Here is a 25,302-nt window from a genome sequence, read left to right as displayed (position 1 = left end):
GCAGGTTAAACAAGACATCGGCTCCTGCCTCCGGGATCCTGCCCTGCTTGAGTTCCTGTCCTGGCTTCCTTCAGTGATGAACAGCAATGTGAAAGTGTAAGCCAAATCAACCCTTTCCTCCCCAGCTTGCCTTTTAGCCAGGATGTTTGTTGTAGCAACATAAACCCTAAGACAACATACATACTGTACACACACACACACACACACACACACACACACACACACACACAGCATGAAGGCAAGCCCAAGAATTGAGGACTTGTGCAGAGCCACACTGCCAATTAACTTAAGTCCTGGCCCTGGGAGAGTACCTTGTTCTTCAGCAGGCCCATGGGACCAACCACCTTCTCAAAGATGTGCTTCCCAACATGGGCATCCACAGCCGAGAGGGGATCGTCAAAGAGATAGATGTCTGAGTTACAGTACACAGCTCGGGCCAGGCTCACACGCTGCTTCTGACCTCCTGATAGGTTCACACCCTAGGAAGACAGTGAGGAGGGTGGGTTTCTTGGGATCCCCTAACAATCCTGAGGGGCCCCAGAACCATACAAAACAAGAGTGGGGACAGAAAAGCTGATGAGTGGGGTGCCTGACCCCCACCCAGCAAGTGCTAGGGAGGGAAAACAGACAGTCAGGCCTGCTGGAACAGGTCTATCAACCCAGCTATTCAGAGCTAAGGCAGGAGGATGGCAAGTTCAAGACCAGCCTAAGCAACATCTCAAGTGAAACATAAAAGGAGGACTGGGGATGCAGCTCAGTTATAGAGCATGTGCCTGGTGCACAATGGTCTGGGTCTGGTCTCTAGTGCCACAAGAAAGAGGAGGCAGTGGCAGCTGATGACATCTCCAGAGCCATCAGCCTGTAGAAGAGTGGATGTGGCAAAGATACTCTTTTCTGTACACTTACTATATTATGCTGTAGCTGGCATCACTACTGTTGCTGTTAGCAGCCACAGTCTGTGGTGAGCTTCACTCTGAGCTGCCATTTCTATTGCAAAAACACAGTGAAGCTGGCTGCACCCAGAGTGCTGAGATCTAGCCAGTACTCCTCACAGAGGAGGGGGTCAGCACTGAACAGCAGCAGCCCATCCCCCACAACAGGTGACCAACACCATGGCCGTGTAATACCTACTGATAAACTGCCCAAACCTATAGAGATGGACATTCCCTTCCTGTGCAGAGGCTGGCCCCTGAGCCTGTCCAGATACACTCCCTGTGCTGAGGCTAGCCCCTGGGCCTGTCCAGATACACTGCCTTCCTGTGCAGAGGCTGGCCCCTGGGCCTGTCCAGATACACTGCCTTCCTGTGCAGAGTCTGGCCCCTGGGCCTGTCCAGATACACTGCCTTCCTGTGCAGAGGCTGGCCCCTGGGCCTGTCCAGATACACTGCCTTCCTGTGCAGAGGCTAGCCCCTGGGCCTGTCCAGATACACTGCCTTCCTGTGCAGAGGCTAGCCCCTGGACCTGTCCAGATACACTGCCTTCCTGTGCAGAGGTTAGCCCCTGGGCCTGTCCAGATACACTGCCTTCCTGTGCAGAGGCTGGCCCCTGGGCCTGTCCAGATACACTGCCTTCCTGTGCTGAGGCTGGCCCCTGGGCCTGTCCAGATACACTGCCTTCCTGTGCAGAGGCTGGCCCCTGGGCCTGTCCAGATACACTGCCTTCCTGTGCAGAGGCTGGCCCCTGGGCCTGTCCAGATACACTGCCTTCCTGTGCAGAGGCTAGCCCCTGGGCCTGTCCAGATACACTGCCTTCCTTGCAGAGGCTGGCCCCAATAGCCCAGTAGCTATCTCTCATCTTTTTTTTTTTTTTTTTTTTTTTTGGTGGGGGGAGCGAGGGAGCTCAGGGCCTTTGCACATACTAAAAAAGTGATGTACCACTAAGCCACAATGCTAGCCATTTTTCATATTTTAAGATGGGATCTTCCTTACTCAATTATTGAAAAAAAAAATAGCCAAATGAATGGAAACACATGAACTATGAACCAAAGGCTGAGGGGCCCCCAGCTGGATCAGGCCCTCTGAATAGGTGAGACAGTTGATTGGCTTGATCGGTTTGGAAGGCAACTAGGCAGTGGGACCAAGTCCTGTGCTCATTGCATGAGTTGGCTGTTTGAAACCTGGAGCTTATGCAGGGACGCTTGGCTCAGTCTGGGAGGAAGGGACTGGACCTGCCTGGACTGAGTCTACCAGGTTGATTGCAGTCCTCGGGGGAGGAATAGCCCTGGAGGAGGTGGGAATGGAGGGTGGGCTGGGGGTAAGGGGAGGGAGGGGGTGGGAGGGGGGAGAATAGGGGAACCCGTGGCTGATATGTAGAACTGAATGGTATTGTAAAATAAAATAAAATAAAAATAAAAAATAATAAAGGGGCTGGAGAGATGGCTCAGTGGTTAAGAGCACTGACTGCTCTTCCAGAGGTCCTGAGTTCAATTCCCAGCAACCACATGGTGGCTCACAACCATCTGTAATGAGATCTGGTGCCCTCTTCTGGCCAGCTGTCATATATGCTATATACATAAAAAAAAATTAAAAAATAAATAAATAAATAAATAAATAAATAAGATGGGATCTTCCTAGGTGGCCTAAGCTGGCCTCAAACTCATGATTCTCCTGCCTCAGCTTCCTGATGAGGATCCATGCTGGGATGACAGGTCTAACTACAAAGGTCCCTCCCAATGTCCTTTGGACACAATTTATTGACCCGAAGGCAGATGCAGTATCCAAGATTAGTCAATCCTTGATGCCCTCCAGACTTTGCCATTGGGACTTGAGGGGGACAGTCAGGTGTCTCCAAGTGCTAGATCCCAGCATTTATAAAATAGAACAAGGCTGATGAGCAGGCTGCCTACCCACCCAGCCTGTCCTGGAGACTCTGGCAATCCTGCCTTGGATCCCACACAATACTCAGACCTTTCAGTTTGGTTGGCACCTCCAACCTGTATCAACCCAAGAGCCCCAGCAGATCCAAAGGATCTCCAGACCTACACCAGGTAAAAGACATAATGAGGGGTTGGGGATTTAGCTCAGTGGTAGAGCGCTTGCCTAGCAAGGACAAGGCCCTGGGTTTGGTCCTCAGCTCTGGAAAACTAAAAACAAAAAACAAAGACATCATGCATCAAATAAGCGAGTTGGTGAATGGATCCTTGGATGGAGACTGGGAGCACACAAACTCAGCTCTCCCAAGAGGTCCCTGTCACTCTGTGTGGCTACACTCCCAGCACATACACAAGACAACCATTTGCACAGAAGCAAGTGAGCTGGGAGGCACACCTAAGGCCCTCTTCAAAAGTGACAACTGAACAAGTGACAAGAGGGACTTAAGAACCTGCCTCTCTGCTATGTGACTTGACATCAGGCAAGTCCTCTAACCTCTCTGAGGCTCCCTTTCCTCAGCCATCCATTAGGGATCACAAGAGCTTCTGTGTCGAGTGAAGAAGTGTATGTCAGCTAGTCTAGAGCCATCTGCATTGTCACTCACAGACACACCTCCGAGGTGCAAGGCGAGTCACTCCCAGTGTCTTGTACTAGGGGTGGGACACTATGTGGCATAAGCACAGCACACCTTTTTTTTTAATGTCTTGGACTCTGCACCACCATTCAAGAGGCTACCACTTGGGTGGCCACTGACACCACAACTCAGACCACAGCACCAAGAGCCAGATGGTATAGACCCTCACCAAACTCACAGAGCTTCACAAAAGGAGCAGAGGCACAGGCTGAAGACAGCAGGTCCCTGAGAGTCCACTTGCAGGGGGACAACATTTTATGAGAAAGGCACCGACAAAGTGTGCCCCTGTTTGTTACACAGCAGCAGCTGACAGCTACAGGCTATACCCATGCCATACTGACCTTCTCACCAATCTCTGTCCGGTCCCTGCTGGGCAAGATTTCCAGATCCGGGAGGAGAGCACAGGCTTCCAACACTGCCTTGTAGTAACGTTCCTTCAGGGGGTGCCCAAATAGGATGTTCTCTCGGAGAGAGTCATTCTGAATCCAGGCCTGCTGGGGCACATAGGCCACGGAGCCCTGTGTGGCAGGTGGTGGAGAGGAAAGACAAAGACTTGAAGAAGAGCCAGTTGCCCAAAACACACAGCAAGGGCAAGAACAGAGAAGGTCATCAATCCAGGGGGACCATCACAGACAAGGAAGAAATGAATCCAGTTCTTTCAAGGGACAGAAAGGACAGCTTGACTGGACATGGGTGACTCATGTGAGAACAGGGCAGGCAGGAAGGCAGGTGACAGGGACCAGTTCACACAGGGCTGGTGTCATGTCCAACTTTTTCAAAAAAGGTGATGAAATGCCACAAAGGATTATAAAACAAGGGAATAGAAGTGACCTAAATTTGGACCTAAAATCTCAGAAAAATAACTCAGTTGCTATTCTAACATTCCAGCTTCTATAAGCCCCAAGTGTCAGGGTACCCCAGTTGTAAACCTCACAAGATATTCAGTCACAGGCCACGTCTACCACAACACTGGGGAAAAATGTTTTCAATACACTTTCTGAAATCACCAGCTATAAATAGGTCTTAGACTCAAAACATCAGTGCCTGGGATGTTAGGAACTCAGGAATTATGAAACAGAATACAACATGGATATCTAAACATGACAGGCAATTTCCCTTTGTCAGTCTTGTTCATATTGCCCTACCACTGCTTGGAAGAAACAAGACATATCTTGAAACAACAGGTATTTGCCTGGACTGAGGCACTGTCCACTTACTTCTAAAAGCTCACTGAACAAATAAGGGAAGTATCTGAATTGAAATAAAACAGTAACATAAGCCCATATCCCCAAACTTGAGTTCCCAGGAGAAGAGGATGCAGATGACAGACAGGTCCAGGCACATGCATCTGGCAAAGGCTGGCTGAATAGCTGGGATTTTGTTTGTTCGTTTGTTTTTTCTCTCTGGCTACTGCAGAGGCTGCTGGTGACACTGTAAGGAACTGATTTACACAGTAGGGAAAGGCCTCCGAGGGAAAAAGGTGCATATAGAAAGCCCCAAGACTCATTCTTACAGCAGCCTTTAACACTTCATGAGAAGTTTAGCTCAGGTCAAAGCACACTGCATCTCAAATCTCTAATTCCACACTTTCCCCCTTCAGGCCCATATTAAGAATTCAACTAACACTAAGGATTCAAACTGTGTTTCTGCACCAGGTTCTGAGATTATTCCAGCCACATCCATCAGCAGTTATTATATCCTATTTACAGGATGAGACACAGAAAAATCCCCAAGAAAAAAGCCAGAAGGTTCCATCCAGAGAGACTATACAATGAAGGGAGAGTGGAGGAGGGGATGCTAGGATATACCTAGGAGTTTTCACCCCTCCCTTCCTCTGTCCTGGCATTTTCAGGTAGATGCATCATCGTCCTTTGGTTAAATTCACCCCAGTGCTCCTCCCTCCCTCGGCTTCTCCCCCTTCTGCTTTCCAGACACACACACACACACACACACACACACACACACACACACACACACACACACACACACACACGAGATAAAGCGGTTGGGGCTGGAGATCATCATGTGAAGTGAAATGAGGTAGAAGCCACAGATGACCTCTCCTCTGCAGCGTATCTGAGCATCCACATCCTGTTTACTGAGGAGCTACCACACTCCACACTAGCCAAAGAGCTGGGGCAAAGCAAGGAGTGGCTGTCACTGAAACCTTGCCTTCCTAGGAACAGAGAAAACGGGAGATGGCGGGAGGAGAGGGCTGTTCCCTTGGACAGTTTGTGAGAGACACTGGGCTGAGCCTTCCTCCCAGACCATCTCTCCCCATCCTGGCCCCATCCTACCTTGAGAGCCACGTGTCCCTCGACCTTGTCCATCTCAGCCAGCAGGGCTGACAGCAGAGAAGACTTCCCGCAGCCTACCTGGCCCACCACGGCCACAAGAGCTCCTTCAGGGATGGAGAAGTTGATGCTGCAAGGACACAATGAGGAGCCTGAAGAGCACAGTGCCACAGACCCTCCCCTGGTGAGGGTGGCCCACACTCACTGACTGTGATGGTCCATGCCTGGACACCTCCAAGGCTGTGGGGCAAGGTGAGCCATGGCCTGAGGGGCCCAATGTAAATGCATCACAAAGCCTGGCCAGGGTAGGGCCCAAGGGCTACGTGTCACTCAGAAGAGGTGCTAGAGGGTATTCACCTCACTGGGTCTACAACACTGTCTCCAATGACAAGCCACCTTCAGTTGAACTCAAATTCTTAGGCACCTGAGACCGGCTGAAAAAGTCCAGAGGATAAAAGACCAAGGTGCCAGGCCAGGCCTGGAAGAAGGTTTAGGACACTGGGGTGTGTGTGAAGAGATGAGAGCTGAGTTCCAGAAAGATCTTATTAACTCTGAATGGTCCTTATGTTTGTGTGCACATGTGGACATGTGTGTGCACATGTGTATGGACATGTAGTGGCCAGAGAGCAATGTGTTCCTTAGGCTCTGTCTGCCTTGTACTTTTTTTAAAAAATAATTTATTTAAATTTATTTTATGTGCATTGGTATGGTGTCAGACCCCCAGGAATTGGAGTTACAGGCAGTTGTGAGCTGCCATGTGGGTGCTGAGAATTGAACCCAGGTCCTCTGAAAGAGCAACACTGAGCCATCTCTCCAGCCCTGCCTTGTACTTTTTTGACAAAAGGTTTCTTGCTGGCCTGGAGCTTTTCAAGTATGCTAGGATGGCTGCCCAGTAAGCTCCAGGGATCCTCCTGTCTCTGCCTACTCAGTGCTGGGATCTCAGGCATACACTGCTATACCCAGCAAATGCTGTTCTCTTTTAACATGAATTATCCTCATCTAGCACAGCAAGCACTTTACTGACTGAGCCATCTCCCCTGAACTCCTCAGCCCCATCCCTGAGGTAAGGTCTCAGAAGCTGGCTGCCAACTAACTATGTAAGCGAGATTGACCTTCTACTCCTGATCCTCCTGCCTCTCCCTCCCAAGTGCTGAGACTGCAGGTGCACACCACAACTCAGCTTTGAAATGGTCTGTTAAAACAAATAGAGGTGGTGGTGCACACCTTTAATCCCACCACCCAGGAGGCAGAGGCTGGCGGATATCTACAAGTTTGAGGCCAGCCTGGCCTACATGGTAAGTTCTAAGCTAATCAAGACTACATAGTGAGACCCTGCCTTTAAAAAGTGCAGAAACCTGAGCTGTAAGCTCTACAGCAAGACTAGCTCGTCATCATGCATGCAGACAGCTGCTCATGCAGCTCACGCTCAGCACTCTGGCCTCCATCCCAGGCCCCCAGGCAGAGGCCCTTCTTCTGATCCCTGGGCACTAGCTAGCTAACCACATGGATCAACTGTTTGATTCTTTTGTGAGTGCAGGTTAGAGGGCAAGATCAGGTGTCATTTCTCTGGTGCCATCCACCTGGTTTCTTAGAGTCTCTCACTGGCCTGGAACTCCCCAAGCAGGCTACTCAGCTACAAGGATCTACCTGTTTCTGCCTCCCCAGTGCTGGGATTACATGGATATCACTATGCCAAGCTTTTGTCCCATGGACTGAGGACCACATTCAGGTTTTTACTTATTGAGTCATCTCCCTAGCCCCTGGACCACTCATCGCTATTGAGTCTTTTGTGCTGCACTATGAGGAGCAGGGTCATGGAGCCACCCTGTGAAGGACACCCAGGAAGGCAGCTCCTCCCTTCTTCCAGGGGAGACCAGGGTATTCTTACAGGCTAAGGGGAGGCAAAGGTTAAACATAAAAGGTTGGGGATTCAAAGTGGCAGGTGAAAGGACCAGGAAACCTGAGTGCCAGGATGTGGAAAGTGGAGTACAGGCACAGGAAAGAGAAACACTACAAATGAATCGGGCAGGATTTAAGTTAATCCTATCGAAGATCTTACACCTTGAGTAGTTAGTGGAAGTAGAAAGGGAGCTATGCCTTTCTCCTTAGAATCTGTTCTGTGATTGATAAAATACAGCAGACAAGCTGCCACATCAGAGAACAATTGTTTAGGGGCACAAATGACAAACTTGCCTCCAAAAAAGTCCCCTTGGCCTTATGTTTCAGATTCCTTAAGGAGATTAGTGTTGTAGAACATTATTTTAAGGTGTGTTTTGTTTATGTTGCATTTGTTTAACTCTGTGAAGCTGTGTAAGGTGTGTTACTTTTGTTATGTTGCATTTGTTTAACTCTGTGTTACTGTGCCTGTGTAAAACACCTGATGGTCTACTAAAGAGCTGAACGGCCACTAGCCAATCAGGAGAAAGAATAGGTGGTGCTGGCAGGCAGAGAGAATATACAGAAGGAGAAATCTGGGAGAGAAGAAAGAAGTAGTTAGAGAAGGAGGAGGACTCCAGGGGCCAGCCACCCAGCTACACAGCAAGCCACAGAATAAGAGTAAAATTTACAGAAGTAAGAGAATGAGAAAAGCCCAGAGGCAAAAGGTAGACAGGATAAGTTAAGGAAAGCTGGCAAGAAACAAGCCAAGCTAAGGCTGGGCATTCATAATTAAGAATAAGCCTCCAAGTGTGATTTATCTGGGAGCTGGGTGGCGGGCCCCCCAAAAGAGCAAAAACAAACAACTAAGCAAGTACAGTCACAGTGCACGAGAAGAAGAGGTGTCCAGGGAATAAGGACAGGAACAGGTATGCTATAGAAAGATAAGAGCTGCGTGGGCAGGCAGACCAGTGGAAGGGGTAGGTGTAGACAGGCTGCTAGGAAACCTTGAGGAATACAGAGAACCACATTGTTAAGACAGGAACACTTCGACAGGAACCCAGCCTAGACACCAGCACACCCTGGGCCTCCAGGCTCTGTGACTGGCTCAGAGAGAAACACCACACCCAATTTGGGCCAATAGGAGATAGGAAGGAAGTCAGAGGAATAGCAGAGTTCTACAGGCTCCTGATACCCTGGATCATGCAGTACCTTCAAATGGACCTTCTCACTTCCCCAAACCCCAAATCCCCCTTGTGGCCCAGGAGCATGACTTACTGTCACAATCAGAAGGGACTCCTATATCAAGTACCTTCTGAGCTGCTCCTCACAACAGTCCAAGTAATTGTGATTGGATCTTTTTCCAAATGGGTAAACTGAGGCTCAAGGCAAAAGTCAGGGTCACAAAGGTAGACTGCTCAGGGCCCCAATGTCAGTGTGTCTACTTCCCAGGCTTACCCATTCAGCGTGGGAGGTTCACCCCTAGCCCATGTGAACGTCGCATTCTTCACAGTGATGCTATTCATCCCCCCACCTGGAAAACATCAGAGACAATATGTTAGGAGTCATGCATGGCAACAGGCACACATGCAGATGCCATGCTCTGGTCTCCTGCAGAGGCTGAGGACCATCACTGGTTACTCAGTGCTTGGGGAGACCCTCCTCGATCTCAAGTTGAGAGTGTTAAGCATGAGCCAAGATCAAGGAGAAAAGAGTTGTGTCCTCATGTAAACCTCTCTCCACCAAGGTAACCACCATCACACCCATCAACACACTCCAGGTCTTAGGCTATCATCTGCTTTAAAGCTACAGCCTTTACTCCTCAATTCTTGGATCCTAAAACATCTTCCCTTTCTGTTCCCCTCCCTTAGCCATCCCACCCTGCCCACCCCGCAGCAGGTCAATCTTTCTACAACTTTAGTAGCAATCAACTGAAAAAAAAAAAAATCTACTAGAAGCCAGCTAAAGAATAGGAAGTGCTACAGGGAGGTGAGGAAGGGGTGGGAGTTTGTCCAATGCCCACATTATAAGATCCAGATTCTGAAAGTTCCTGCCCTGTCCATTAACTTTGTCTCCCCTTGTTTTCCTTTTACTTTTGTCTCTAATTTTTTTTTAAGTTCCTTAATTAGCAACTACCTTTAAAGCTGCCAGAAACACTTCCAGGGTAAGTGCCATAGACCAGAAACCCACAGCAAGAGGAGATTGCTAGTTAAGTGAAACTAACTGCAGTTCCTCAAGAGGAGTGAGTACTAAGCAGGAGTTGCACCTCATAAAAGGAAACAAGGTGTGCTCCTCCAAGAATCATCCAGAAGCTGGTACACCAGCAATGCAGCAGCAAACTAAGCTTCTGTGGGGCAGACAGGAAGGGCTGCATGGTGATTAAACACCTCAGAAGCAGAAGGACTGGTCCTGGCTCAGTGTCGCTTGCAGAGAACTGTGCACAGCTTGACTATAGGAGCTCTGATGGCTGTCTTGGCTCTGGAATCCACAGTGTTTTTCCCACACTCCAAGAGCCTCAGGACAGCAGAAAACCATGCAGCAGAGTTCCAGCACCTGCTGAGACTATAGTTCTAAAAAAGGGACAAGTGTCTTCCTAGTGGACACATGGCAGTGCCTGGAGATGATTTTGGTTGTCACACTGGGATGACTACTATGAGATGTGGTGGGGGGGAGAAGATGTCAGGGACACTAGTCAGCACCAACAGTCATAAGGCTGTCCTCAACAAGAACTGTGAGCTCCAAGCACCCACTGTGATAACCTTCTAAGGCCAGGGGGGAAGACCTGTGTCTCATACATCACTGATGATATCCTATAATAGCCCACTAGGCTCCTGGCACTATATACACCTCATTGCCAATGGCCAGACGCTGTCTTCAATTCTGTTTACTGGTCTCTGAGCCAGAGGGTGTGAGTTTGAATGCTACCACTTGCCAGCTAGACAGTCTCTCTGAACCTCTTTCCTCCTGTGAGCCAGGATTGTGCTGCTGGCACCACCCTGAACCACTGCAGTAGTGAGTATATACACAGAGGCCCAGGAACAAAGGCTGGTAGCAGAAGATGTGCTCAGGAAATCTCAGCCCCAGACTTACCTGCTGGCCATCTCAGGCAAGTTTGCTGACCCTGGCTCCTGCTCTAAGGGCCATGCTACATTGTGTGTTTGAAGTGTGTGTGTATGCGCGCGCGCGCGCGCGCGCGCGCGCGCGCGCGTGCGCGCACGCACACACACACACACACACACACACCACCACCACCACCACCACCACCACCAGAAAAGGCTCACCCCTGCTGGAGCCATTAACAGTGACTATAAAGTGACTAGAGACTCCCAAACAAGATCGCAGCTTAGGGGTCAGCCAGAAGATCAACTAGTCTATGAAATAAACCCAGTGATAAAAATTGGCCAGTGGTGGCAAGAATTTCCACCTAAAACCTGAGAAAAAAGATTCTAAAACGGAGCTAAAAACAGTTCCTAGTTGTTTCTCTCAAGTTAGTGGCAGCCTGCATGTTTGAGCTACTATGGCTGGTTCCTGGCTCGACCTGCAGTATGGCGGGAATGAGGCCTCTGCAAGTGGCACATTAAGCTGCATGGTGGATTTAGCCTTTGCTAATACAAAACAAAAAGAGGTTTCTGGGCTACATGCTGCTTTGATAGAAGCATAGACCCACTATTTCTGAGAGTTGATGGCTCCCAGAGCTGGCAGAAAATGTACCACTGCCATGTTGGGAACCTAAAGTGGGCGGAGCCAGCAGCCACAGCACCGTTTCAGTCTTAGAATGCTGCAGTTTAAAGCAATACGTTCAAGGTAATATAAAAAAATAAGCCACGTAAAGATGGCTATCACACAGAGAATCTGGATTATGTTCTCTTTGATATTCGTAACTGAAGAAAAACATTTAATTTTTGGATCTAAGGATATGTTGCTTTGGAAAGGAGGCTCTGCTTTTGTTTCCACAGAAAGCCAGAGGCTATGGATTTGTTCCAGATTAAGATACATCAGGTTTGACCAGCCAAGACCCCCTGAAAGGTCTCCGATGACACCAAGGCCCAGATGATCCAACATCCAGAACCATTTCAAGGCAACTGGCTCCGATGATACACCCTCACGGACTACTCCATAATCCTAAAATTTTTTTTTTTTGTGTCCCCATAAGATACAGCGCCCCCCTCCAGCAGGAAGTAGTAAGAGAAGCTATTCCCAAATTCCCAAATATACCAAGCTGGCTTTGGAGATGTGTAAAAGTTAAAACCTTCCTTTTTAAAAAAAAGAAAAGAAAAGGGGAAGTGCTGTGGGATGCTCTGTATGTCAAATTGCTTTGATTGGTCAATAAATAAAACACTGATTGGCCAGTGGCCAGGCAGGAAGTATAGGCGGGACTAACAGAGAGGAGAATTGAGAGAACAGGAAGGCAGAAGGAGTCACTGCCAGCCGACGCCATGACAAGCAGCATGTGAAGACACCAGCAAGCCACGAGCCACGTGGCAAGGTATAGATTTATGGAAATGGATTAATTTAAGCTATAAGAACAGTTAGCAAGAAGCATGCCATGGCCATACAGTTTGTAAGCAATATAAGTCTCTGGGTTTACTTGGTTGGGTCTGAGCGGCTGTGGGACTGGCGGGTGACAGAGATTTGTCCTGACTGTGGGCAAGGCAGGAAAACTCTAGTTACAAATGTCCAGCACTAGGGAGGCAAAGCCAGGTGGATCTCTGTGAGTTTGAGGCCAACCTGGTCTACAGAGTGAGATCCAGGACAGGCACCAAAATTACATGGAGAAACCCTGTCTTGAAAAACCAAAAAAAAAAATCCACAGGGTACCTGGCTGGGCCTAGTGACACAGTCCTGTACTCCCACCCATTCTGGAGGCTGACGATCCCAAGTTTGGCCAGCCTGGGCAACTTAAACCCTGTCTCAAAAAGTAAAAAGTAGACTGAGGCTATAGCTCAGTAGTAGAGCACTTGCCTAGCTATGTGTGAAGTCCTGTTTTTTGTTTTTGTTTTGGTTTTGGTTTTGGTTTTTTCGAGACAGGGTTTCTCTGTGTAGCTTTGTGCCTTTCCTGGAACTCACTTGGTAGCCCAGGCTGGCCTCGAACTCACAGAGATCCGCCTGCCTCTGCCTCCCGAGTGCTGGGATTAAAGGCGTGCGCGCCGCCGCCGCCGCCGCCGCCGCCGCCGCCGCCGCCGCCGCCGCCACCACCGCCTGGCGAAGTCCTGTTTTTAATCCCCAGCAATAAATTAATCAATTAAAACATCCAATGAAAGATCCCGATGAGGAAAATGAAGTTCTGAGTGCACACACACAGGCAGAAGCAGAACCTGGGCTGTTTCTCACCCAGAACAGAACCAACACCTGGACTGAAAAGCCCAAAGGGCAGGGGACAAGATAATAGCAAAGCCCCTTCCTGTCCCTCTGCAGAGGCCAAACCCTGGGTCTTGTAGGTCCTGGAGGGGCCAGGATAAGGAGCCAAAGTGGGTAGATGAAAGGCACCCACCATCCTTGATCGACCACCGCTCGATGCTGTCTGGCTCCAGCTCCTCATGAGACAGAAAGATCCGGAGACGCTTGAGGGAGACGCTGGCCTGGAGAAGTAAGCACAGGGTGTGTCACCCTGACACCATCTGTACCACCTGCCACCCTACACCTGGTGCCCACAGAAGTCAGTAAATGAAGGGCATGCTGCCTCGTGCAATGGGACTTTGGAAGGCAGCACCTCTACACTGGCAGACTGAGTTTGACTTCGATAAATTACTGGGTTCTGGGTCCTAATTATGGAAAGACAACACATGCTGCAGTACGTATAGGCAAAGGGTCTAGGTTTGCTTAAAAATTCTTTAGCACACAAAGAATGAAAGCAGGAAGAATGAATGGAAACAGGAAGAGGAAGAGGGAAAGAGGTCCTCAGAGTTTTTAAAGAGTGGATTAGGACACCTCAGCAGAATATAAAACTGAAGAAGTAGGCCAAGACTTATGTTTTTTAAACACCAGCTAAGAGAGGCCAGAGGAACATAGAACACTCCAGAAAGATTCTTTGAGATTAAAAGAGAAGTCTTGAGGTAAAGTCCATACCTCTTATCCCAGAACTTCTGAGGCCTAAATGGAAAGAACATAAATTCCAAGCTAGCCTGTGCTAGAGTTGAGTTCTAGGCCAACCTAGGCTACAAAGCCGGACATTCTGTACCAAGGAGGAAAATGTGTTTCTTTCTCAGAATAGAATCAAATGACTCCTTACTGCTAAGACAGGAGCCATGCTGGGATCAGCAAGTGATTCATGCACAAGGCTCCACTGGGTCGTCCAGGACTCAACAACATGAGCAATTTGGAAAAGTGTGGTCAGGGTTTCTCAAATAAATCAATAGGACAGTTTGGATCCAGATGACACTGAGGAACCTGTGTGCACCATGGTTCAGAGTCCCCATTCCCCCTCCTGGTTCCCTGTCACCCACATACCTGCACAATGTTACTAATAACCATAGGAGTATGCTGACAGCTCCCAACTCCTGGTTCCCACTGTCCCGACACATCTGCATGATGCTACTGATGACCATAGGAGGATTCTGAGAGCCCCTATGTTACTCTCCTGGCCCCCTCTGCCAAATACACACCTGCACAATGCTGCTGATGACCATGGGCAGAATGTTGAGTGGGAAGCGCAAGATATTGAACAGGGCTAGGGACACGAAGGCTTTCTTTGCATCTAGGATGTTGCTCTCATCCACGGTCACATAGACAGCAAAAGTTGACAGGGCCACCTGCAAACAGGACAAAGTGTTGAATGATGGAGTCACAGATGCACCACCCTCAGAAGGAAGGGAGATTCAGTCAGGTCAGACCTCTCCACAGGGCTTAAAATGGAAAAAGCCTAAGAGGGGTGCAGGTGCAGAGGCATCATAAAGAATGAACCAGAAAGATGGATGATCAGGGGTCAAACACCTGGCCACTGTGGTAAGTATTCTTGACATGCAGGTGACCCTGGGGTCCATCAGTTGATAGAAGGTTCTCCTGGCATGCATGAAACTCTGAGTTCACCCCAGCACTGCATGAGCCAGATTGGGTAGTGCATATCTGTACTCCCAACACTGAAGAGGAAGAGCCAGGAAGATCAGAAATGTAAACTCATTCCTGGCTACAGAGGAAGTTCAAGGCCAGTCTGGGTTAAGACTCAAAAACAAAACAAAAGCCAGAAAGTCCCAGCAGTGAGGATGGTGCACAACAGGCTGATCATGCCCCAAGGACAGCCCTTTGGTATGTTAATTTCATCCTTTGTCTGGAGAAAGAAGAGTCCTGAATAATCCCAGAGGGTGACTTGACTCAGGAGGGAACAAGTGCCTGATGATTTTGAGTCTGTCCCTCTCTGCTACTCAGATGAGAGACTCCCTGGTATCATCTAGTGGGTAGCCACAGGGTTCCTTAGGAGTCCTCTGGGACACAAGTACTATAAGCAATTCGGAAAAGCATATATAGAGCAGATGGACAGGTCTGGTCCTGGAGCTACCAATGGCTTTCCCCTGGACATAACCTGAGCAGGAGCAGCCATGCACATCTGTGTCACTTCAATCACCCCTAGAAGCCAGTGGGGCATGAAACTAGAACCTATTCACCCAGAGCATGTCAATTGTGTGGCCCAGTGTGGGCTCTGTTCCTCAGATGGGTTGGCTCCCCATATATGACATGAAGTTGACACACCTATAAGGACATCTTATACTGTACTGACTGAGTGAAAATCCTATAGGGTCACCCAGGAGGCTGAATTTATTCCACTTTACACTTATGGCCAGGACCCTTTGGCCATGCTGCCAAGGATTTCATCCTCCTAGAAGTTTGAGTCTGATGTATCCAGCAAAGAGATTGAAAGGGAAAAATCAGTAGCCATCTTGGGAGATGCTTCCCCCTCCCCTCCTCCAAAGGTATTTGCTGACCAGCAGTTTTAAAAGTGATGAGAAGTTGAACTTGTAAGGCTGGGATAATAAGTCTATGTATCCTGGACTTGGCAAAACAAGATATGGGGAGTAATGGGCTCAACTGACCAGAAATTGAACTTATAGGAGAGCAGGACTGGAACAATAAATCTGAATGTATATATCCTGGGTTCAACAAAAGCAGAACACAGGGAGTAAAAAATTTATGTCTCTATAGTTATCCTAAATCCTGTTAGCAATTAGTAACCTCATGCTTATAGTTCAGCCAGTAACTTCAAAAAACTACCTCACCCCTAACCCCCTCATTTTTTATTCCGTTTATACAGAATGCTTTCAACAGGCAACTCTGCAGAGGTAGGAAGCAGACTGATGGTTACCAGAATTAGTGGGAATAAGGGATTGGGGGTAACTTGTATCCTTGGGACTAGAAGACAAGTATAAGGTCTTTTACTAGGTAATGAAAATGGCTGCTGAGCTTGCTGCCTACTAGAGAAAGTGTGAAGCTATAAACTAATATGGGGGCATATCTCAAATATGAAAAAATTTAGGGGCCAGCAAAGGAGCTCAGAAGATAAAGGCACTTGCCACCAAGCCTGACAACCCAAGTTCCATCCCTGGGAAACACATAGTGGAAGGACAGAACCTACTTCCACAGGTTGTCCTCTGACCTCTGCACATGCCCCATGGCGCGCGCGCACACACACACACACACACACACACACACATACACACTGTAATGAAAGTGCTCTAGTATAAAAGCCAATCTTGGCCAGCACCAGGGCCCACTGGATTGTAGATATCATCCTTTCTCATCAGTCTGACCTCTCTTCCACTCATGTCTGCTCTCACTGCTCTAACTCCTGTCAGGCCCAGAGTTTTATGCTCCCCAGGAAGTGAGGGTCACACAAACAGTCATTGCATCCCTGCTGAGCTGCACCTGGCCTGGCTCCAGAGCATAGCCCTAATCCATCTTTTGTTTAGCAGACACCTTTTGTTTCCCTTGTTGCCCTCTAAGTGAATCCTGTCTTGGAGTTTCCCAAGATACAAGGGCCTATGCAAAACTTGATTCAGGAAACCTGGAAAACCCTGGTACCTGAGAAATCGAGGAATTTGCACTTGGCATTGTATTGTTGGGAGCCCCTTTCAGGTTGTTTTGAGCATATGGAAATTAACTGGCTAAACTGTATTAGAGAGAAATAAAATTGCCCTAGGCAAAGGGTTAGGCTTCAGTCCTTCGAGGTTGGACTCCCCTGCAGCCATGACAGGCTAAATTCATTCTTAAGATGCCTCTGTGTCTTCATTCCACGGAACAGAATGAACCCACACACTTGTGTAACGACCACACAGCTACACATTCATCATCTGTTAACTGAACAACTACTAGGTTTTGGGTGCCACAGGCTGGGGAGCAAGGCAGGCCTGGAAGCCCTGGCATCAAGGACTTTGGAGTGGAGTTGGTCGTGCAGAGTGGCTGAGACTGGCACACAGGGGCCAGCTGGGGAATATTAGCACTCAGACTCCCCCTTGGAGACCCACCCAGCCTCCTGACCATGTCATCTTACCTAAAGTTCCCTTTAAGAGAAAACCCCTCCCCCTTCTCTCTCTCTTCCTTCCTCTTTCCCTCTCTCTCCTTCCATGAAGCTGCATGCACCTCCACTTTCTCTCTTTCCCTCTCTTTTCCCTCTCTCTCTCTCCTTCTCTCTCTCCTCTCCCCTCCCCGTTTAATAATAAAACTTTCCTCATGGGTACTACCTGTATAGTATAAGTGACTTTCCATTGTGCCTCCTTGGCCACTGCCCAGTGTGTCTACATGGTATGTCTCCCTCACTTGCCTCAGGCACCTTGGCTCAAACCCGCCAAGGCTGCCATGTGTAGTCTGAATGCTAACATTCCCTAACAACCAGGCCAGGCCTTGGACATTCTAGTAGATGGAGTCAGATTTCTGTCAGCATGATAGAACTGAAGCAATACAACTTTCAGGCACTCATTTATACACCCACACACAGGTATCATTTAGATGCCATATGCCAAGGCCCCTCTGCTCTGGAGACAGACATAACATGCCAAGCTCTGATCAGTAAAGTGCCACATAGTAGTCATTACCCCAGGGGCTGGTAATTACTTTGCAGAAGGAGGTCCAGGACAAATAAGAGGCAAGCAGCTCATAGATCACCAAGATCTGAACTCTGGCTTAGAAAAGAGGAGCAAGTGACAGACACTAAGCTCTGGCCCCAGAACAATAGTCAAGGCCTCTCACCTGTCTCTCATCACCATAGGTGAACACCACCCATCCTTGAAGCAGGAGCCTGCCAGTGGAAAGGCAACACAGACCACATCTTTTCTCCTAATGCAGGCAGAGGCTGGGTAACTTTTCAGGGCCCAGGGCCATGCTAACAACTGGCCTCAACTGTTTCTTGACAAAAGGTTCAGCCAAAATGCTGGAATCCCAACATTTTCAGCCTTCCCAGCTGCTCTGACTTCAGGGTAAAAATCTCTCCACAGGCTCTTGTGTTGGGATAGCTGCTCTCCAGCAGGTACCACTGTCTGGGGAGGACATGGAACCTTCAGGACACCAGGCCTGGCTGACAGATATCAGATTCCAGAACAGGTCTTCCAGGTTATAACCTGACCCTGCGTCCTGATCCACCAAGTTGGGAGTAACCATGCTGAAAGCCAAGCTCCCAATGCACTGCAGGTGCAAAGCTATCCTAGGCACCACAGTGCACTGGTATCTGTGAGGCAAAGCTAAGCCCTCCTCCATTAAATTGCCTCTGTCAGAGATTTTTGTCACAGCGATTAAAAAGGTAACATATACCTAACTTAGCCAGAAACTAAGGGGCAAGTTCAGAGGTCCAGAATCCTCTCTAATACTTTCTGGCTTTGGAATGGAGACAAGAGCAAAAGATCTTTGAAGGCTAGCATTTTCAGAAACAGGCTAGAAACTGCAGGTTCTGTCAAGGTTGCAGTAAACAAAGTTGAAAGGAGTTGGAGATCTGAAGAGCATTTCAACATCAGACATGGAGATGTAGAGTTTGGAGTTTGTCCAGCTGGTTTTTGATCTTGCTTTAGTCCAGCATTTCCTCACTATGCTCCCTTCCCTGTGTTTTGGAATGGTAATGTGCTATTTTTATGTTGAAAGAATGTGATCTGCCTTTTGATTTTACAAAGGGATTATAGTTAAGAAATTGCCACATGTCTCAGAAGAAACTTGGGACTTTGAAACAAGTTTGAGACTGTAATAGAGTATGGGGACTTTTGAAGTTGAATTAAATGCATTTTGCATAATATTGTTACAAGTCTATGGGGGCCAGGGAGTACAATGTGGTAGTTTGAATGTAACTGGCCCTCATAATCTCAGGGAGTGGCACTATTAGGAGGTGTGGCTTTGTTGAAGTAGGTATGGCCTTGTTTGAGAAGTGTGTCACTGTAGGAGCGGGCTTTGAGGTTTCCTATGCTCAGGATACCATTCAATGCTTCTGTTGACTTCAGGTGCCTGGAAGATGTAGCACTCTCCATTCTAGCACCATGTCTGCCTGCAAGCTGCCACACTCTCCCTTATGATGATAATGGACTGAAACAGTAAGTGAGCCACCCCCCAGTTAAATGTTTTCTTTATAAAAAGTTGCCCATGGTCATGATGTCTTTTCACAGCAACAGTAAGCCTAACCAAAACACAAGGGTTATAAAAAAAATAAAGTGTTCCAGGCCCATCTCACTCTTAAGGGAGCACAACTCAGGTAAACCTTGTCACCCACCCCCATCAGCCACACACCTAATTCTCAACAATAAAGACTTCTACGGTGCCCTCAATTACTGTGTGAAAGCAAAGGGAGTAAAATGCAAGGTGCTTTTGTGCCCAAAACAGGTATGGACCCACAGGAAGAGCCAGCTAACAGGGTAAGGAAGGATAGGGTGATTTGTCCATGTCAGAAGACACTTTTTCTTTTTTTTTTATTCAGAGTTGAAAATCAAACCCAGGGCATTGAGCATGCCAGGCTATGTACTGTAATTCTACTAGAACACATAAAAATATTTTAAAGATTTATCTTATTTTTATTTATCTGTGTGTGTTTCTCTCTGTGTATGTGCCACATGTGTGTGTGAGAGTGCCCACAGGGACTAGAAGAAGGTGTCAGATCCCCTGGGATTGGAGTTCCAGGTGGTTGTTAGCAGCTCACTTTGGATGCTAGGAACTGAACTCAGTCCTCTGGAAGAGCATCAAGTGTTCATAACTGTTGAGTCATCTCTCCAGCCCCCATAAAGGTATTTTTAAATACCTATAACCTTAGACACTCTTTTCTGAACATGCACAGAACAGTCTCTCTGAAGCAAAGGAATTGTCACAGCGGAGATGTGGGAGACAGCATGCATGTACACTTTAGAACTTCCTATATGATCTGGTAGCTACCATGAACAGCAGGGTACTGAGTGGACCTCTGAGGAATAAGGACAAGGTGTCCACAGATGTCCTCCCAGAGCTGACATTCCAGACACAGGCAATAAACAAAACTGTAATTTTAGAACATGTCTGGCAGTGCCACTGGACACATGGTCTTAGGCCACTGACAAGCCACAGTTTGCAATCATTTAGTAACAAGAAGACACTGGTCCCCTGGCATCTACAAGCTATGGTAACCAAGTATGCAGTTTAGTTCAGATAACATTGTGTATGTTTGGACATATTTTTGTGCATGCGTGTGCATGTGTATATGTGCATGTAGAGGCCAGAACAATAACCTCAGTGGCCCTTCTACTTGTTTTGTTGTTTAGTTTTGATTTTTTTGTTTTGATTAGGTTTGGTTTTTTGAGACAGGGTTTCTCTGTTTAACAGCCCCAGCTGTCCTGGAACTCACTCTGTAGACCAGGCTGGCCTTGAACTCAGAGATGCATCTGCCTCTGCCTCCCTAGTGCTGGGATTAAAAGCATGCACCACCACACCCAGATCAACTGCTAGTCTTTAGGCACCATCCACCTGAGATAGGCTCTGTCACTGGCCTTAACTCAGTCTGGCCAGGGAGCCCAGAATCTGCCTGTCTCTGCCTCCCCACCACTTCTGGCTCTGTTATTGAACATAAGGTACTGAAGATCAAACACAGGAACTCACTCTTATGAGGTAAACCCTTCACTGCTGAGCCATCACCCCAGCCCTAGTATGCTTTCTTGTGAGACTTTCTCAATGAAGGAAGCTGAAGGCACGGGTTTCCATTCTGTAACAGCAGCTGGGCTAGCAATGTGGAGCTGCTAAGCATTGCAAATAAAGCAGGGTATCAGCCTTGGAGAGGAGTGATGGGGAAGTTTTTGCTCAAATGGCAATCTTTTGTCTGCCTGGTTAGCTTTGTAGTGATGGGGATGGAACCCAGGACATCATACCTAAGCAAATGCTATACCACTGAGCTAAACCCCAGCCCTGAACTAGCAGCCTTTGAAAAATATTTAGGTGCTGGCTCAATGGGAAGGGCACTTGCTGCCAAGCCTGACAAGCTCAGTTTAATCCCTGGAGCCTCCAAGGTAGAAGGAGAGAACTATAGATGTCCTCTGGCCTCTGCATGTGTGCCATAGCACTCATACACCCTACACACGGGCACACAAGTTAGTAAATTTGATTTTTAAATTTTTACAAATATTTAGGTTTAAAAACAGAAGACATAACAAACATCCCTCACAAAAATAACTGCCCCACTCACCAGAAAAGGTGTGCAGACCCAGGTGAATGTGCCCACAGCTGCCAGGTATGCAGATTTCTTTAGCACCTTCAGCTCCTCCTGCCTGATGTCCATGACCTTGTCCTGGAATGCTAACTCCCAGGCATATAGCTTAAGTACTTTGATCCCATTGAGGATCTCATTCATCAGCTTGATTCTGTTGTCTTTGCTCTTCATGTGTGCCACCTGCAGGGAAAGAGATCAGCAACCTGGGCCCTAGAGACATCTATAATTAGAAATGGCTCCTACCAGAGATTGGGAAAGCTAGCCTTGGACCCCATGAGCCATAATGTCAGCTCCCAGACCGTGGCAAAAGACTCAGCCATTATACAAGTTGAAACTTCTTCAAATCAGGTTGGATTCGACTGAGAGACCAACTCAGAGCTGAGAGATGGAAGTGAGACAAGGCCCCAAGGCAGTCAAAGAACAGGGAATGCCACCTCATGCTGCTGATCCAAACCAGGAGAGAATAAATTATTCCCTCTTTCCTTTTTACTCTCTTCCTCCCTCCTGTTCCTTCTCTTCTAGCACTCTCTTTTTACAGGGTCTTACTCTATAGACTCCCTGCCTCAGCTTCCCAAGTGCTAGACTGACAAGAGCACCACCATGCCTGGTATTTTTTCTTTTTCTCGTAACTGATTTCCAGCCACTCTCTTGATTAAAATACTGAAACATGCCAGGTCCGGTTGGCACTGGTTCTCACAAGCCATGACAAAGACATATAGTTGTTAAATGTTTTAAAACCATCTGGCACATCACCCTTGGCAGACAGTTTTCAAAGCATTTCATACACAGCCATGCCATGTTCAGCCAGGCTAGTGCCATGGCCACCCCTGGGTCACACATAGGGGAACCATACACAACTAGACCTGAAAACAGAGATAGGAGCAGTTTTGAAGGTAAGCCACCCAGAGAAGCCTACTTATTCCTGGACAAAACCTGTCGACTGGCCTGCTCTAGAAATTCAGCCTACAAGGCCACCATCCCATCATGGTCAGCCCACTTGGAGGCCATCAGTGCAGCCAAGGACAGCATGCCCAACAACAGGGGGCAGAGAAACATGGGATGTGAATACCATATGATCCACACAGGAAGAGAAAATCTTACCACCACAAATGTCCACTGGATTAAAAATACATGATAAAAGTATCACCAGTTTAATGTTTTCATGGGATCCCTGAGTATGCAAACAAGCATGTCTCTGTTTCTGGCACCTTCTCTCTAGCTTGTTTCCTTCGGTTTGTTTTGTCCAATTTCAATGAGTTAGCTCTTAGTTTATCTTTATCTTTCATCATTATATTACATTATATTCCCTGAGAAGCCTGTTTGTTTTCTAATGAGAGACAGAAAGGGAGTAGATTTAATAGGAGGGGAGATAGGAAGGAACTGGAGGGGTAGAAGGGGTAGAGGGAAGAGAACTATATCAGGACATATTATATGAGGGGGAAAATCTTTCAATAAAAGGAGGAAAAAAAAGAACTATTAAAAAGAAGCACATCATTTCATACCAAGCCTAATTATACATATAATTATATTGTATGTGGAAAGCTCTAGAGGTAAAGCCAGGCAGGATGGTGCAAGCATGTAATCCTTGTGGTTTGAAACAGGAAGACTGAAAGTGAGGCCAGTCTGGGTTACATGATAAAATCAAGACAAGGAAGGACGAGATGGAGGGAAGGAGGAAGCAGGGGAGGGGTGGGCAGGCAGAAATTACAGCCAGGCAGTGGTGGCACACACCTTTAATCCAGCATTCAGGAGGCAGAGGCAGGCAGATCTTGATGAGTTCTAGGCCAGCCTGGTACAAAGTGAGTTTCAGGACAGTCAAGGGCTACACAGAGAAACCCTGTCTCGAAAAACTGAAGGGGGGGGCGGGAGGGGGTCGGGGGAGAGGATCCACTTCAGTGTGGCCAAGAAGGTAGGACACAGGACACCACTCCTTCTAACCTACAGTCTTTTGTAACGTAAAATTGTACAGTAGAAAAGCACTTACTGTGTTAAAACATTTTTTTAAAAAATGTCTCTCAAAATAAGAGCACTGTATATACATAAGTAACCACTACAAAAGAGAGAGGGAGGGAGATGGGCTGCCAGTCACTATGACAGAGTCTCTCTCTGCCTGCCTGCTCAGACCAGCTCTGGGGCATTGGCCATGGCTGCCCCTTGGAAAACTTGCAGAAACTCGAAGGCCAGGACACTCAAGGAAGCAATGTTGCTGTATTATGGAACCTATAATAGATGAGGCTGACCATCAGGAAACTGGGTGACCTTCATCTGGAAAGACCCAGGCCAGGGCTCAGGGTGAAGCCTCATGGAGATAGACATCCTACCTGGTAGGTCTTGGTCTTCATGGCCATCACAGCATTGAAGGGTACCATGAAGACCATCACAGCCACCCCAGCCAACACAGAAGGGCCCAGGTTCTAAGGAAAGACAGGTGATAATTAGTCACTTGGCAAACAGAAGAGAGCCCTGGTACTCACATCATCTAATGTAGACTACACACTCCAGGTGGACCCACCAACCAAGTATGGTGCCAGTCATTTATTCCTTTTGCCGAAAGATGGGACATCAAACGTTTTCAGTTGGGGTCCTCCCAACCCTTTTAAGAATATGTAGGCAAACTATCCCTTATCCAAAGCTCTTGAAAACCAGGTAAGAAATGCAAATTTGACCTTTGAAATCTTAGAAAGGCCTTAAGGTGCTGGCTAGTTAACCTCCAGCCTGATGACTTAGTGCCCATCTGGATGACTGGAAGGGTAGCTAGAAGATTGGCTGGTGGCCCATGAACTGTGAACTGGTGGCTGTGGAGCCCCCATGGGACTGGACTAGTCCCTCTAGATATGGAAGATGGTTTTTTGGCTTGAACTGTTTGGGGGGCACCCAGGCAGGGGGATCAGGATCTGTCCCTGGTCTATGGACAGGCTTCTGGAACCTAGTGCCTGTGGTGTGACACCTTGCACAGCCTTGGTGCATTGGGAAGGCGCTTGGACCTGCCTAGGCTCAGTGTGCTAGGCTTTGCTGACTCCCCATGGGAAACCTCGATTTAGGGGATGTGGGGATGCAAGGTGGCTTGGGAAAGAGGGCTGGGGGTGGAAGGAGGGAGGAGGGGGGGGATCTGTGAATAGTATGTGGAGTAGAAAATTTCTTAATAAAGAAAAATGAAAGAAAATTATTTAATTAATTAATTTAAAAAAGATTGGCTGGTGGCTGGCACTGTAAGACTTGGGTTACGAAGGGGTTTCCTGTCACTCACGGGTGGGGAGGTCTTGCTTCACCACAGCCTGCACCAACAGTGTGGCTTGTGGGCCGCCTCCTTACTTCTACAAGGCATTTTGTACTTGCCAGGCAGAGCATACACACAGATGAGGTGCAAAGACCTATCTTCCCCAGCTTCCAACTGTGACCTTGACTTGCTAGAGACTCAAACTTGTTGCTGTCTGCTCTTGCATGGGTGCCTTATCCTTGCTGAGTGTATGTGTGTACATGTGAGAATGTGCACGCATTCTCGCACATGCGGGAGTTGACTCTGGTGTCTTCCTCAGTAACTTTTCACTTCATTTCTCGAGACAGGGTAGAGTTACATGATCCTAGAGCTCATTTCTTCCCAATACTGGGATTAGAAACATGTGCTGCATGGCCCAGCTTTTGAATGGGTAATAAGGATCCAAAGTCAGGCCTTCACATTGCACAATTGGCCTCTTACGGATTAGGCCATCCCCCACCATCTCTGATAGCTTTCTATAATCAGCTCTGACTCGATTGTCCAACTAAGGAATCTGCAAGCCTGGTATGGCTCTGGGGACCCTGATACAGTGCATGCTACATACTTCATGGCACTCCCAGCACAGGCTAGCAGAACATTCTATGATCAAATGCACTGATTTTTAAAAAATGTTTATTATAATCACTTGTGCTTGTTGGGCAGGGTATGATACACAAGTGTGTGTGCATGGGGGTGGCCATACACAGGTTGAGTGTTCATGGGGGGTGGGGGTGCAGTATACAGGTATG

General features: G+C 47.9%; 1 protein-coding gene across 2 annotated transcripts in view; it reads right to left on the bottom strand.

Annotated features, from left to right (window-relative positions):
- Abcc1 (ATP binding cassette subfamily C member 1) overlaps window positions 1–25,302 on the bottom strand; it is a 114,339-nt gene that overhangs the window by 25,654 nt on the left and 63,383 nt on the right. For both annotated transcript variants that reach the window (XM_028858395.2, XM_028858393.2), the window contains exons 11-18: window positions 23,619–23,711; window positions 21,274–21,477; window positions 14,276–14,422; window positions 13,165–13,252; window positions 9,132–9,207; window positions 5,802–5,928; window positions 3,846–4,022; window positions 312–479 (exon numbers count right to left, since the gene is read on the bottom strand). In XM_028858395.2, coding sequence (XP_028714228.1) covers window positions 312–479; window positions 3,846–4,022; window positions 5,802–5,928; window positions 9,132–9,207; window positions 13,165–13,252; window positions 14,276–14,422; window positions 21,274–21,477; window positions 23,619–23,711 — 1,080 coding nt within the window. The remainder of the gene's footprint in view (window positions 1–311; window positions 480–3,845; window positions 4,023–5,801; window positions 5,929–9,131; window positions 9,208–13,164; window positions 13,253–14,275; window positions 14,423–21,273; window positions 21,478–23,618; window positions 23,712–25,302) is intronic.

Source organism: Peromyscus leucopus, chromosome 8b, assembly GCF_004664715.2.
Source record: "Peromyscus leucopus breed LL Stock chromosome 8b, UCI_PerLeu_2.1, whole genome shotgun sequence".
Taxonomy (NCBI): Eukaryota; Metazoa; Chordata; class Mammalia; order Rodentia; family Cricetidae; genus Peromyscus; species Peromyscus leucopus.
Note: the sequence above shows the minus strand (reverse complement) of the source record. Positions and strands in the feature narration are given on the sequence as shown.